This window comes from Micromys minutus (genome assembly GCF_963924665.1).
Source record: "Micromys minutus genome assembly, chromosome: 25".
Classification (NCBI taxonomy): Eukaryota; Metazoa; Chordata; class Mammalia; order Rodentia; family Muridae; genus Micromys; species Micromys minutus.
The window spans coordinates 6,180,144-6,195,582 of record NC_137960.1 but is presented as its reverse complement, the minus strand read 5'-3'; the positions used below and the strand labels follow the sequence as shown (position 1 = coordinate 6,195,582).

Here is a 15,439-nt window from a genome sequence, read left to right as displayed (position 1 = left end):
CTGTGAACACAGAAGAGGAAGGAGAAGGACGCTGGAGTGCTGATGGCTCAGTGGTTAAAAGCACACACAACAAAAGATGAACTGGGTTTGTTTCCCAGCACCAACCGTGCCAGCTCCTCACTGTCCGTGGCCCCAGTTCAAGGGCATCCAATGCCTTCTTCTCACCTCCGTAAGTGCAGACTGTGTGTGAAGTGGAAGGAGAAGCCGCAGAGGCCCAGCAAGAAGCTCTAAAACATCTGGATTCAGACACAGAACACATGGCTCTAGCCAGCCACATGCTACAGATGTGAAAACGACGCCCAGTGACTGATGTGTAAAACTGCCATCTGGTAAAAAGCAAATTTCTCCTCACCCTACAGCCTTTAGGACTCACAAGCAAAGATCACCCTCGGAACCCAGGTGCTCTCTCTCAACCATGGCCAATGTCCCCGCCTGGACACTGGGAGCATGCATAGGCACACAGTAGCTGGTTGACCATGGCTGTACGTGTCCCTAAAGCAGCAGCAGTAGTCCTGTTCTGCTCCTGTGCAAACACTGACAACAACCATTGCCTAAGGGGCACCTGACTGTCACCCACCGCCCTAGTGCAGAGGTGGCCTGGGGCAGAACAAGGCTGCAGAGATGACCACTACAAAGATCTGAGCAGGGGTCAGGGCTGCTTTTCTGTGAGATACTGAGAGCAACAAGGCGACAACAGGTCCACACTCCTTGGAGTAAAGAACGGCATTAAAGTCGGCTGACCCAAGCAGCTGTGGACTCTCAGATTTTAATTAGACACCTGCTTTCCTGAACACCTCCCACGTGAAAGCCCCCACATGCTGTTTTATTAAAGACAGGGATGGGACAAGGCTCAGTGTAGCCACTCAGGGTTTCTATCTGGCTTTATAAAGGTTCATGTAGGTCCTAAAAATACGGACAAGCCTGAGGACCGAGACACAAAAGGCACTGAGAGAGAGAGAGACAGAGACTAACTTTGAGTTAAATCAGCTTTACAAGGGCAAGCAGAACCTATTCAGGACCCCTTAAAACTTCATGAGGGCCCTCTCCAAATCACAGCTCTGCAGGGATCAAATATGGTATCTACATAGTCATTTCAAGTTAACAGTACTGGGGATGTAGTAACCCATCCCCCATGGAATAAAACCAAGCATGGTGGCACATGCCAGTAACTCCAGCAACTTGGAAGGTCTAAGAATATCATCCTTGACTACGGAGTAAATACAGAACCAGCCTAGGTTACATAAGACCCTTGTCTCAAAAAAACAAAACAAAGTACATTTCCCTGAGTTCTGTATCTAAAATGACCAGGAAGCTCCTTGGAAAAACAAATTCTATTTTTCCAGCAAGGAAGAGTCCTATGCCTCAGGACCATCCCCCATTCCCCACACATTTACAATGAGTATCAGGTGGTGCTTGCTGGAAAGCATCAGCCACTCCCACTCCCACCAGCAGAAACCCCTGGATTATATCCATCCACTGACCCAATGCCCAAGGCAGACTCTGTATCTGCGTGTATTAAAGGCTTTCAATGCTTTATCCCATCAGGTCCGCACATGGGAAGCAGCTGCGGGTGTTTAGGAAATGGCATTTATCTGGTTCCCATTGTCCTTCTGCCCTGGCTTCACACAGTAGAGGGAAAGTCATCATCCAAGAACCAGAACTGGAGTCCAGCTCAATGAATCTGGCCTGTGCTCTGCTGCACAAGAAAAGCATTCATCGAGGTCAGAGGTCACTTGCCAGGGCCCTAGAACCAAAGCTCTTGGGTTCTGTGCTTGCCCAAGCTTTTCGATGTCACCCTTTGGAACTTCCCTCCTCACTGGATACTCTAAAAGCAAGGACCCTGCATGAAGCCCCACTGGCTCCAATATCAAACTGCAGATTCTACAGACTGCAGTCCTGTGCTGAGCCTCCATGGACTGACCTAATCTAACCTGCCTCATAAATGGTGACTAGCCATCCTGCTGCGATTCACTTTAGATCCCAGATTCCTCTCCTTCCCTTATTGTCCCCATGAGTGGTTTCTTAGACAACCTCTAAATCACATCCGGTACTTGTCCTGCTCCCCACTGCATGTGAAGGCTGGGCGGCAGGAACCAGGGCAGCGTGCTGCAGGAACAGGCACAGTGGGGCTGGAAGGCCAAGGCTCCACATGGCTTGCCCGAGGCCCCTCTCCTACAGCATTTGGAAGGACTTTGGGACACCTGGGTTACCACTTAGAATGCACCTGTTTCACATGTGCTAATTCCTCTTTGAATATAATAATGGAATATATAAATACAAAACCTTCAAATTGTATAAAATAACAATCACCAAGAAAGTCTCTCAACTCATTTTTTGTTCCCGTTCCGTAGAGGCCAAGCCACTATGGCCACCAGCCTCTAAGTATTCTTGAGGGCCTACATGCACCAGCATTTCTGCTTCTCTATCACAGGGGGATTTTTAGAATGTAAATCAGATGGTGTCACTCTGGTGCTTAAAACCTGTCAGTGCTAGAAACAATAAACTTACCAAGCTAACAAGCCTCCGGCTGGGCGCTACCATCCCGTCTCCTGCACTGGCTGTCCCACACAGCCCCACACTGTCTTCTCTGTCCCCGGGACTCCTCCTCCCAGCCAGCCTGCTGTGAGTCCCATCTCCTCACTGCTGCTTTATACCTAGGTGATGCTGATACCCGAAGTGACCAAGTGCTCTGTGTGCTCCATGTGCCGACACCTCCCCCCAAAGAGAAACAGCAGAGGTAAAGGTTCTTTCTCACTCTGCTCTTCTAGAATTCAATGAATACGGATAACAAACAACCTTACCTAACAGACAACTCACTAAAGACAGAAGATAATTGCTTCTAGCATAAAGAACACAATGTTAACCAAGGTGCCCTCCCAGACCCCCAACAAGTTCAGCCAGTGCAGCTCTAGTGACCAGGGTGTCTCAGGCACCACGACTGACGTGGGCATGTTACTAGCACATTTATTCTCCTACTGCTTCTGCTCACAGATTCCAGACACGTGAGGCTCTGGGGTCTCAGATAAGCTGGGTGGAGAAGTAACTTCACGACAGGCCTCCACTCCTGCTCGCTTCTCAACCTTGCACTGGTATTTTGGTCAGTTACTCAAGATTCAACAGAAAATTAATCCTGGTGCAACAACTTGACTCCAGGGAAGAGCAATTTAATTGAAGCAAGAGTATTAACATAAATCTGGTCCCTTAACTTGTAAATCTAGAGCCTTCCCTCTCTTCCTGAATAAATCTGTAACTTGGCAGGATAAGTACAGAGAAGCATGTCACCCATGTTAACTCAAGCTTTCCCGTGTTAACTCAGCTGCTCCCTCCCAAGGGCCAGGACTGATCCAGATCAAGAGGGATGTTGTCAAGTGTAGAGTATCTTGGTGATCAAAGGGGAAGAAGCTTGTTGGACCTTGGAAAACTGCCTCTGGGGGCGGGGGCGGGGGCTGGGTCTTTCATTGGAGCATCCTCTGTCTGCCACCCCATACAGTCCAGATCTAGCCATTTCCTGAGCAGCAAAAGTAGGCATTCTAACAACTAAATACTCATCAGAAACTTCTGGCTTGGGAGAGCATTCAACAGTGGCACAGACCGCTCCCTGCATCCCAGTAGCATCTTCCTAGAGAATGCCGACTGAAGCCTCTGAAAGGCAGCTCGGGGACAGCTGGGACTCCTCACATGCCAGCCTGGCCTATCTAACAGACACTGCATAGGTGAGCATATGCTTGGGTGGTGAGCCTCTGTCCTGCCTGACAGTAGGGGAGTCTCTGAGAACACAAGCTCCAAGGAAGCCAACCCTGGGAGAAGAGGGATGAGAATGCCTCACCCACAGACCCTGGTTCTTTTGAGTACTTCAGTGACCCACTGACACAAATCCCTTCCTTGTTTCTGTCTCTGAATGCTGCTGTGTCACGTCTACCTCAGCAGAGCTGAGGTGTGGTAAGTCATCTTCCCCCTCAGTCAGAGAGGGTGCAGCTTCTCAGCCCTCTAGAGGCCCTTTCCCAGAAACTTGACTCCCCAGCAGCCTGGCTCCCGAGTCTCACAGACTGACGAGACACAGTGTTAACACCACTCAGCACCACAAGAGCCAAAAAAAAAAAAAAAAAAAAAAACCCAAGAACATGCCAAACACAGCCTGGGCTGAGTTTTGTAGTAGACAAATTGGCCTTTAAGGTGCAATCAGGGCTGGGTGCTGGTTTATGCCTTTAATCCCAGCACTGGGGAGGCAGAGGCAGGTGGATCTTGGAGTTTAAGGTCACACTGGCCAGCAGAGTGAGTTCCAGGACAGCCAGGGCTATGCAGAAGAACCATGCCCCACCCCACCCCCAAGATGCTCTCAGTCACACCAGTCTCCACTGCTATTACCACAGACAGCGTTCTGTCTCCTGCAGGCAAACAAGGTAGGAAAGCTGAGTGTCTGAAGAGCGCTGAGATACATGGAGGGAAAACAGCTTCGGGTGACAGGAAGCAAAGCAAGAAATCTGCTGCAATAGCTCCATACACTCAGGGGTACCCAGTGCGGGAAGCGGCACAGGCGTGGAGGCGAGGCTGCTGTAGCACTAATTTCCCATTGGTGGGAGACACCGGGGAGGACACTTCTAGAGACCGTGCCCTCCAGAGATACAGTATTTAGGTAAGGTTTCAGGTGACAGCACCGGGAAGGTGAGACTCTGGAGAGGTGTCACAACCACTTAAGTGCCAGGGGATCCAACAGCCTCTCCTGCCTTCAGTGGACACCAGGCCCACACAGAGCACATGCAGGCAAAACACTTGGACTCATAAAAATAAATGAATCATAACACCAAACCAACCCTTAGCCCACCAGGGAACTACAAATACCCCAGTGATTGGTTCTCGCACAGCGCAGTAGGTTTTTCAGTCACACACAGTGCAGCCTGGGCTGCAGTCACCTTGACATTTAGGGTGCTGAGCGGGACAGTTCGGGCCTCAGGTCTTCACTTAGCATCTCTGATACTTGATTTCAAAAGCCTGAGTTTTAACTCTAAAAACTGACGTGTCCTTGTCCTACCATGCCTTTTAAAGAGTAAAGCCAATACAACCTTAGGTCCTAGAGAGGGACAGACATCAAGGGCACTGTTCTTTATGTCTCCCAGAGTCCCATTCTGTTTTATGGTAACTGCATGTCACTGCACATGGAGGATGAAGCTGTGCTCCTGAGCCAGGCAGAAGAAAAGGCATGACCTCCCAGAAGTCCTCGAAGTCTGCAGAGAGGGACAGCTGTGTTCTAAAGCCACATCAACAGGCCCATCATGGACGTCTAAGCACCCTAAGGAGGGTGAGGCCCCCTTATCGAGAAAGGTCGTATTGAAAGAAGGCGAGCTTTGGTAAGGGCTCTGACTTAGGAAACATGGAAACAGCCTTGACTCAGCCGGATACTCTGACACCATTTTTGTAGTCCCTTAGGGACTGGGGTATTGGGAAGCCACTTTACTCTAGTTGGTGACAAGCAAGTTCAGCAAAGAGGAAGAGGCAGAGCAGTCGCTCTGGATGGCAGTGTGAGTGGGAATGAGGCTCACTACAGAGTCAGCGTGGATGCACCTCCTCAGGCAGTGTGCCCAGCTGCTGGGCTATTCCTCAACACAGCAGTCCTAAGGATGGGTGGACAGGCGCTCACTAAGACAGCTGGAGAGGAACTGCCCAATGCTGAAGGTGGCCAAGGGCACAGAGAAGCTAGAATCTGACCCAGTGCAGGGGCCAGTGAACTGGCACTAGACACTGGGACAGCTGCTGGTGCTAGCTAGCTCCTGCCAGACTCACGTACCACTCAACACCCCACCCCACATATCTGCTCCATAAAAATTAAGTTGCATATCATGTCTGTCCACCCAAAGATCTATATGGTAGCACTCTTTGCGATAAACATGGCCTATCCCCTCTCAATGTGGCATTCTCAGAGGAAGAGTAACTATCTATTAGCAACACAGGGGACCCTCAGAGCATTCCATGCAACACAGACCTAAACTACAGAGTGGGAATCCAGGGACACTGAGATTCTAGAACCAAAACTGCCAGCAGGTCGGTCGGCTGGCGCTGGGCAGGAGGTGAACGGGCTAGAGGGGATCAGTCCTTCTGGAATGTGGACTGTGAAGCCGCATGGTGAAGACAACCTGACTTAAATGAACTTACTACACTTTCTGAATTGCAAAATGGAGAACTTTATAAAATATAAAATGTTATGGTATGTTAATTTTTAAAAACTTTAAAAATCTTTGTGGACAAAGAGTTAACCAAAATTGTTTATTATTAGATCAAAACTATAAACTATCAGTGATTCCTTTCAGAATAATCCCCATTTGCTAAGCTCTCCACTGGGCTCTGATGAGAGCTAAGCCAGCAGCAGCCACACAGCACCCAGGGGAGGTCAGGTGACGCAGAGCAGATGTGCGCTGGGTGTCACTACATGAAGAGCTCTCCCTGCTGCTTGTTTGCTCGGGGAAGGGCAGCAACTCACATCTGTGCCGTCTCCACACTGTCCTGGCCGAGCCGGCCGGGCCTCTGACAAGTGGCAGAGGGACTCAGCACATAAAGGGTAAGTGGCTGTTCTGTGAAAACCAGTGCAGTGAAGGAGGGAGAAGACGCCGCACAGGAACCTCACAACCGGCCACACGGCTCCTGGCATCTTCTGCTTCTCTCACCTAAGGAGATTCCCACTACTAAGGTATTTTTTTTCTTTTGGGAGCGTGGACAAGACTCATCTTTCTCTTGAGCCATGGAGAGCACACACCCCAGTGGGCCTTCATTACCAGACCCAAAAGCAGGAGCCCCTGCAGAGTGGGTCTCTCCATCACATCAGGCAGATCCGTCTGGCTGTGCTGGAAGACCTCTAGTGTGCTGTGTGCGTGACTTAAAGTTAGATCATGTTGACTGAGTGTTTACCGTGAGCTAACCAGAAGCCTCCTCTCCTTTCTACTAGACCCTTGACACCTGATGCCAGTTCTGCCCAGTTCTGCCCAGCCACAGACACCATGTCTACAAGTAACGTAGCCCAGATGTTCGCCTTTTCCTACATCTAAGCCACACCCTTCCTGAAAGCCTGATTGCAGAAGCCTGTCCAGTCTTCCAGGTGGGATGAAGCCCTCCTGCACCGTCCTCTTACTGTGTCCTCTAACTGTGCTGGCTTGTCTGGCCGTGGTTTTTATCCGCACGCTTTCCTGTCAGGACCAGCACACGAGCCATCCTACAGCCCTTGCACAAGTTTTGGACTGGGGGAAGGAAGTAAAACACGTGGACACATCTTGTTATGCTCCCACTCCTCCCTCAACTCCTCACTGGAGACAGGAGCGAGAAAAATTATATATAGCACTGACTCATAAGCCAGTGGAAAGGAGGGAGGAATTCATGGCAGCCATAGGTTTAAAAAAAAAGAAAGAAAGAAAAGAAAAAGAGGCACCACTGAAAGAATGCAGCATCAAAGAGAAACTGTGGGATCAAATCATTGTGAACAGTCACATGAGATTGGTTCAGGCAAGATTCATAACTAAATGCCAAAACTCAATGATATCACTTGTGATTTTGAGACAGGGTCTCCCCTATGTAGCATTGGCTGGCCTGGAATTCTCTATATAGACCAGATTAGCAAACTCAAAGATGTGCCTGCCTCTGTCTCCAGAGTGCAGGAATTAACAGCACATGCCACAGTGCCCAGCCTCTCAGGGATGTTTTGATACAAAGCAGTAACACACCGTTAAAGTATGTTCCACACATACAGCTTACCACACACCATTGGAGGTGGAGAATGGAGTGTGCACATGACTCAAACAGCATCAATACCGAGAGACTGAAGACCCTGAGGCTTCCAGAGTGAGACTCTAAGCAAAGCTCATCCCCAGTGCAGTGTGGTAGCTGAGAGAATGCAACTGAAATCATTAAGAAACAGGCCCCAAATGAGGGGTGCTCTAATTTTAAAACCCACGAAAATTTGTGCACACTCATGTGTGTGTTCACGCACAACAGAGAGAAAAGGGCCTTATTTTAAAATGTCAAAATCGTAAAACAGAAAGTTGGTAAGAATGTTCTAGATTAGAACAGACTAAATAAACTAAATAAACCAACACCTGATCATAGACAAGATCTTGCACTGAAGAGGAAAACAACTTTGGAAAAAGCTAAATCAACACACAAATGGAGAATGGGCAGAATGAAACTTGGGTGGAGAGCCAAGAATAGTCCTGGACTGAGCCCTGGAAGCTGGAGTGAGCTGCTGAACCGGCATTATAGGACAGTGTCTGTGTGGCCCCAGGGAACACTTTAAAGGAAGAAAAGCCATGATGGTCACAATTTGCTCTCAGATGGCCTGAGAAAGAAGACATTTTACTTCCAAATAGAGCTGAAAACAAGACCTGGGCACACTGCTCATGTGTTTGGATCTTTGAAGACTGAAGGGTGTCCAGAGTGGTAGTAACAGTCATGTGGACTCACTTCACTGAACCTCTGGGAGTGGCCAGCGAGCGTGTCCCTGCATATGACCAGGAGCTCTCATGGCGCCACACTTAGCCCTTATCTATGAGCTCATAGATCCTATGGCTCTCACTCCTCTCAAAACTCAGCAAAAATGCTGTGAAAGGTCATCCCCAAGCCACCTGTTACTGACAGCGGATGACATACACAATGGCCACAGCAGCACAGGAAGGTAAGACACCGCACAGCCCGAAAGTGAGATCGACACGAGGCCATATAAACACAGCACTGGCCCAGTGTGAAGCCGGAATAAGTTACCACATTCTAAAAACACACAAATATGTACGAAGATCTTGCACTAGTACTTGACAGGTAATTCTGTGGTCACAAAAAGCCACACACAGCAGTAACAAAGTCATACTGTGGTCACACACAGCATCTGTGTGATACTCATGGCCCAGACTCAACTACAATGGCCAGACGTAGAACATCCTCTAGGGGCCTGAGCAGACAAGACTAGCACCAGGTATGATCGATCAATTCTGTCACCCTGTCAAGTAGAACCGCAACAAGCAAGCCTGTTCTGTGTGGCTGCCTTCTGTCACATGGACTGTGGAAGACGCTGTAGGCTGGAGGAGCAGCCTACCCACACTATGCCTTTTCTAACTGGCACCTGGGAAGATTCACAGGAAAAGGGTGTTCCTTTGGGATTGTTGACATAAAGGTTATCTAGTCATAGTGAGACAGAGGAGAAATCATCTTCAAAATCCACCTACTTACTGCAAGCCCAGGGAACGTCCTGGCAATTAACAATTCCTATCACCTACAGCTGTCCTGTGTGAGAAGGCTCAGAACTCGCCTTACAAATTGCTCTTTTGAAGATCAAAGGGAAGCTGAATGTGTCTGTGTGTGCTCTCGATGAGACTGTAATTTAATGGAATTTTTAGAGAAGCTTTGCTGGCAGTGCTCAGATGACAGCCCCGGGGCGGAGGATTCTGGGGAGCTTGGCCACTCTTCCCTTTGGAGCGTCTTCTCTGCCTTTAATTGGCACCTCATTAGAAATTAATGAAAATGACATCCTCTGTTCTTCCTGCTCTAGGCACTGAATGCTACAAAAAGGCCCATCACAATTCATAACACATTCCATTTATATAGCAATGGCTCTTAAGCATTATTTATGAGATGTGAATTTCTTGTCAGCAGTTAATAACCTGTACAGAATGGAAGGGGAATGGAAGAGAAGATCTCAGATATATACAGAGAGCGATCATTCTGCAGCAGAGAAATATTCTGTTTTAAGTTCAACTATGTTGAGTCTTTACTTCCAGTAGTAAATACGTTTCCCTCTAACACCTTCCTGGGCAGCTCATATCTTCCCAACATTCCACATATCCTCAAGGAACTCAGCACACAGCCCACCTTTTCCTAGGGGAATCCAAGCACGCAGAGAGAACAGCACAAAGGAGTTAGGCAGAGCCAGCCCTAGAGGACACGTTCTCCTGATGCCCTTTATATTTATATATATATTTTTTTTTTAAGATTTATTTATTTATTATATATGTGAGTACACTGTCACTGTCCTCAGACACACCAGAAGAGGGCATCTGATCCCATTAGATGGTTGTGAGCCACCATGTGTTGCTGGGAATTGAACTCAGGACCTCGGGAACAGCAGTCAGTGCTCTTAACCACTGAGCCATCTCTCCAGCCCTACCCTGGACATGGTCTTTCTGAGCCTATGGTCTAACGCTCGCTTTCCACAAACCAGAGTGAACTCCAGCTCTCTAGGAAGAATTCATCTAAAGGGATTTTATCTTAGAATTTGTCAAGGAACTACATGTTGTTACATAACTGAGAAAGAACTCAGGAATATAGTGAACCCTACTTAGAGACCCAGCCTCCTGGTCAGGAGTGAAGAAAACTGAGACACTTCAATGGAACAGCTGACCACAGTAAGAGGCATGGGGCTATCTGATAAACTGCTTCTTGACTTTTTTCATCTGGACGCTAAAACCTGTGGAAACTGAGTGGTTTGCATCAAAGCTGCAGGGTAAATGTGGAGACCTGGGTTTTCTAAACTACTGTGTGAACTCCCTTGCCTGCCTGAAGAGGAAAGGTAGCATTAGCCATTGCCAGGGGCAAGGCAGCGAGCACCCCATGGACCAACTGCTTGATCTCCCTCAGCAAATCCCACATATTACCAAGCACCCAGTCACTGCTGAGAAGGAAACAAGAATATTTCTACCACTCTGAGAAACAAGCAGTCTGTAAAATTAGGGCAGGAAGAAATAGCCAGGGAGGCTTAACAGAGCCAAGAGAATGAATCACTGAAGACCAGCACAGCTCATCTCAACACGGGACATGAGCCTGCAACCTCAGGGATCACACAGACCTTTCAGTATGGAGCAAAGGCACCGGACCCAGACCTTCCTCAGCTCGCCACAGAATTCGACCTTGCCTCAGTGGGATAAGCTGAGTCTAACCCCCTGCAGTGTCTGCTCCCACTGCCCAGCTCTCTTCTTTATTCACAGTTCACAGCAGAGATAAATGCCACACCCTACCTCCCAGTCCCCACAGCTGAAGGCATACCAGGGAGAGACAGAGACAAACAGAGGGGTCATGCCAGGAACAGCTGTCCCAACCTCATGTCAAGAAGCCAGTCCCCCCTCCCTCTGACCCCGTGCTTCCCTAGTTCCACAGCACAGACAGCTGAGGCATCGGCGGAAAAGGCTCTCTCTTCAGAAGACAGACGATGCCCCAAAACTCAGCTTCACAACTACAGAGGGAACTGTGCAGCCCTGTGTCAGTACCCTTATTGTAGGACAGCCACAGCTCAACAGAAGAACAGGGTTAAAGCCCACCTCTTGGAATGGAAGATGGAGAATTCTCAGAGGCTGCCTGATGACAACTCTATTCCACAAACCAAGTGACAGAAAAACTGTGAGCCTGAAATAATATAGCTACCATTTTAACCTTTGTGACATGATATATGTGGCAATGAAGAAAAGCAGAATTTGCCTATGTTTTGTTTTGGTGTGTGCAAGACATAGCTTAGAAACCACATAACTGTGCGCAGTTTCTAAGAGGCTGCCCTGACTGAGCAATGGAGGAGGAAAGGTGATGTTGTGGCTGCTTCAAGCTGGTCCCTCAACGGATTCGTGAGGGCTCCACAAGGAAAACTTCTAATCAAACCATAACTGAGAGGGGTGTGGGTCCAAGTGACCTGTTACTGTCTAAACTTTTGAACGGACAGCAGCACCCAGTGTGTCTGAGACAGAAGGGATCGGGATGGTGCCTTGGGGAGGGTGCTCACCACAGCGACAGGATCCCAGTTCCTGCTGCACCAGCTCCAGCTTGGTCTGGCACTGAAAGCACCGGCGCCGGCTCTTCTGCTTCGACCGGCTGCTCTCCTCAGGCCGCTCGGTGTTCTCTACTAGTCTCGGTCGTTTCACGGGTGAAGCCTCGCTCTCAGACTGTGAATCTGACCAAAACAAGACATTTGGGGATCAGGATTAGTACCTGGCTGGGCAGACACAAGTCTCTCCGATTAGTTCCGCATACTGCAGCCGAGTGAATACCCCCCAAAGTCAACCTGCCTCAAACCACTAACAACCCTTTTCAAAGAAGTGCTTATCAAGAACTGGCAATAGTCCTGCACTATGGCCCGGCACCCTCTTCCCTGAGTCTTGCTTCCTCCCAGTGCTCCATCCACATCTGCCTCCTGCCCTCTTGACCTCTGCTCTCAGTACCACTCTGTTTTTCCTCACGGCATTGCTCACCCAGGGCCACATGGAACCCTAAGTCTCTGCTCCAGTCACATTTCCAACTAAGTCTTGTTCCTGGACTGACCCATGTGGAGCACCTCTCCCTGTCCACAGTAAGCCAGTTCTCTCTTCTGCCTTATACTCCTTCCTCTGTGGGGAACCATGCCCCATGAGGGCTAGTCCTATAACCTGACTAGACGGCAAACACTAGGAGATTTAGCGAGCTGGCTGTGTCGGTAAGGCAGCTGAGACAGTCTGTTGACATTGCATTAGTGTATTCAAGCTGTAAAGAGTCTGGGCGGCAAGTCACTGGGGTGTGCCACTTTTGCGACTGACTTGCCTTGGACGTTTCCTGTCTGCCAGGACGTGAGCACACTGAAGAAGGGAGCCCTGTGGCACTCAATGGCACCAAAAAAGAGGTATGAAAAAAACACACCCTCCCTTCTGCATAAACTGGAACTCCTGAAACCACAAGCAAACTAACCCTAAAACTCTTGCCTGCTGGGGGTCTGCCACAGGAAAGCAAGTTCAGCCTGTTTCCCAGCTCTGCTGAACAAAGCTGTCCAGACCCAGTTAGCATAGTGACTAAGGCCACCACATAGGCCAGCCCCTCTCCTCCTGCCTCCACAAGAGCAAAAAGCAACAATCTAAATGTAAATCATTACAAAACAGCAGCCAAAAGGAATTCACCTTGCATGAGCCACACTGCTCTCTTGGGGGGTCCTCTTCCACAAAAATGGCACTATTTGGATAATAACCCTATTTAGATACCTAACCAAAAAAAAAAACAAAAACAACCCTCTCCTGCATGTCCTGTATCCCCTTTGAAAGCAATGCCTCTTTAGATAAGAGGTGTGGCCTATAAAAAATAAAGACAAGTTGGCTTTTTTTTTTTTTTTTTTTTTTTTTTGAGAAGGGTGCAGAGAAGGGAGGGGAAGGAAGAGGAGAGGAGTATGTGTGTCACCCACACCACACATATATGGAAGCCCTCTGAGGCCAGAAAAGGCTATTAGATACCTTGGAACTAGAGTTACAGTAGTTCCAAACCAGCTGGTGTAGGTTCTGGGAACTCAACTCCAGTCCTCTGAATAGAAGGAAGAGTTCTTTACCTGTGAACATTCTCTCTAGACTAAAACCTTTAACTCAGGAAGTAAAGGCCATCTGGATCTACATAGCAACTTGCAGGTCAGCTGGGCTACATAGTGAAACCCTGCCAAATGAATGAATGAACAAGCAAGGTAAACAAAGAGGCTACTCGTGATGCTAATGTGCTTACAATGCTTTAAAAAAAAAAAAGCTCCCTCAGACCACCTCCACCTCCAACAGGTCCCCTCGGTAAAAGCATGGAGCTGGAATTCAAAGCTCCTTTGAGGAGTTTGGCCCAAAGAGCCAAATGTGCCACCTACTGGGGAGTATACCCTTCCCTTTCAGGTGTCAATAACGCTAATGTGGGGAGCCTCGTGGCATCAACGGCATCAAGAAGGTGCTGTGAAGAAAAGCAATCATATTGCACTTCACCACAGCTGGGACCAAATTTCATGTCTGCATGGTCTTACTGCCAAGGTATCTTTACTAAGTACCTGCTTTGATGGAGTCCCTCAAAATTAGGACAGTCCAGCCTGAATCTTTTTTTCTTAATTTCATCCAATCAGATCATGTACCAAACAGTGTCAACAATAACGCTAGGGAACATATGTACATGGTTCTATACTGAGAGTCCCTTTAGCCATTCAAACACTGAGAACGTGTGTGTTCTTGTGGGCAACACAAAAACACAAAGGAGATATTCTTGGACAACAGGGTCTATGGGAGGCTTCTGATGCTACCAGCAGTTTCTGGCTACAATGTACTGGCCATCAACACAGCCACCGGGCTCTAGCTGTTTCTTCGAGAGTCAGTGTCCTCGGATTCTGCGTAGGTCAACAACCAAGCCCACCTATGTGCACAGCTGTGCTGTTGCAGCAGTCTTAGGAGATGCTAGAGTGGCGCAAGCAGACAGTGAGGAAGAAACCCTGGTGTCCTCTAATGTTCCCTGCTGTGAAGACCAGTGGATTGAAACTCCCTCACTATCTGTTTGCGCCACCATCAGGGGGCTGACTGCACTCTACGTCATTTATTGGTGAAGTTGTTCTCTGACATTTTCTCACAGGTCAGCTTGGTGTTTTAATTAGGAGCTAATGAAATAAACAGAAGTCTACAGGCTCAACATCATGGCTATGGAAGAATTTTATATCTCCTCTGCTAATTATTTAATGAAACCTTGTGCTGTGGGGTAAATTACCTAAATAAGAGAAACAGATGTCTATTGTAAGGATTCTAATTACATAATAATGACCTAACTAATTCAACTATTCAATTATAAATTTTAACCCAGTTAAAAAAAAAAAAAGACCCTCAGAAAAGACGTACATACGAGTTAACAGTAAAAACTCAAACCCTGATCACCTGCCTTCTGCTCCGAGTTTCAGCCCTTCTAACTTGCACCATTTTCAGTTTGGGGATCAATGGCAGAAACCATCTAATTAATCTATTTGCATATGCTAAGCTTGGGCAGTAAGGGTTAAATGTGGAGAGCAAGGTGAACAGAAATAACTCTCACACTCAGCTTTAACTGTCAGAAGAGGCACATCCTGGAAGGAGCATGCTCATTAGCAGCAGGAGGAGCTGCAGTGGCAAGCTAGATACAGTTCCCACCCCAGGAGTTACGAGTGACTTCTAATTAAGGTCCTTCATAAAGAGCCAACAAAGCAGATTTTTTCTTTCCCAGTGAGCTTCCTCTTGAGAACTACTCTAGGCTGGGTGTGCCCACACCAGCTGCACATCCCTGTGCCAGGCTCTCAACAATGCAGAACCCTCTTCTCAGGACAAAGACACCTCATGAGACCTTCTAAGAAAACTTTCACCTATTTAACCAGTGTCTGAAGGCCAACACTGCTCATCACGTGACAGAGAAAACAAGTGCAGTGTTTTTAAAAACAAATGTCTACAGAGAAAACTCCCTCTAATTGGACTTTGCTAGCCAAGAGCAGACAGGACTAGCATGGAGTCTTTCAACTCAGGAATACATTTACAACGGAAGCCTGACGGCAACAAACAGGGCTGCTCCTTTTCAAACTGTTTGTCTCTGACAGAGATCCACGTTTGCTCCGTTCTGTCACTGTTCCTGTCTTTATTACTCATGTTCTCTCCTGAAATTTTCCAAATGAATTCTGTCAGGCCTGTCAAAACCCTCCCGTCTCTCTTACTCTCCTGGCACT

General features: G+C 48.0%; 1 protein-coding gene across 1 annotated transcript in view; it reads right to left on the bottom strand.

Annotated features, from left to right (window-relative positions):
* Window positions 1-15,439, bottom strand: part of ZFAND3 (zinc finger AN1-type containing 3) — a 183,271-nt gene that overhangs the window by 5,643 nt on the left and 162,189 nt on the right. The window contains exon 5 of the mRNA XM_080937969.1: window positions 11,732-11,899. Within this exon, the coding sequence (XP_080794095.1) occupies window positions 11,732-11,899 (168 nt within the window). The remainder of the gene's footprint in view (window positions 1-11,731; window positions 11,900-15,439) is intronic.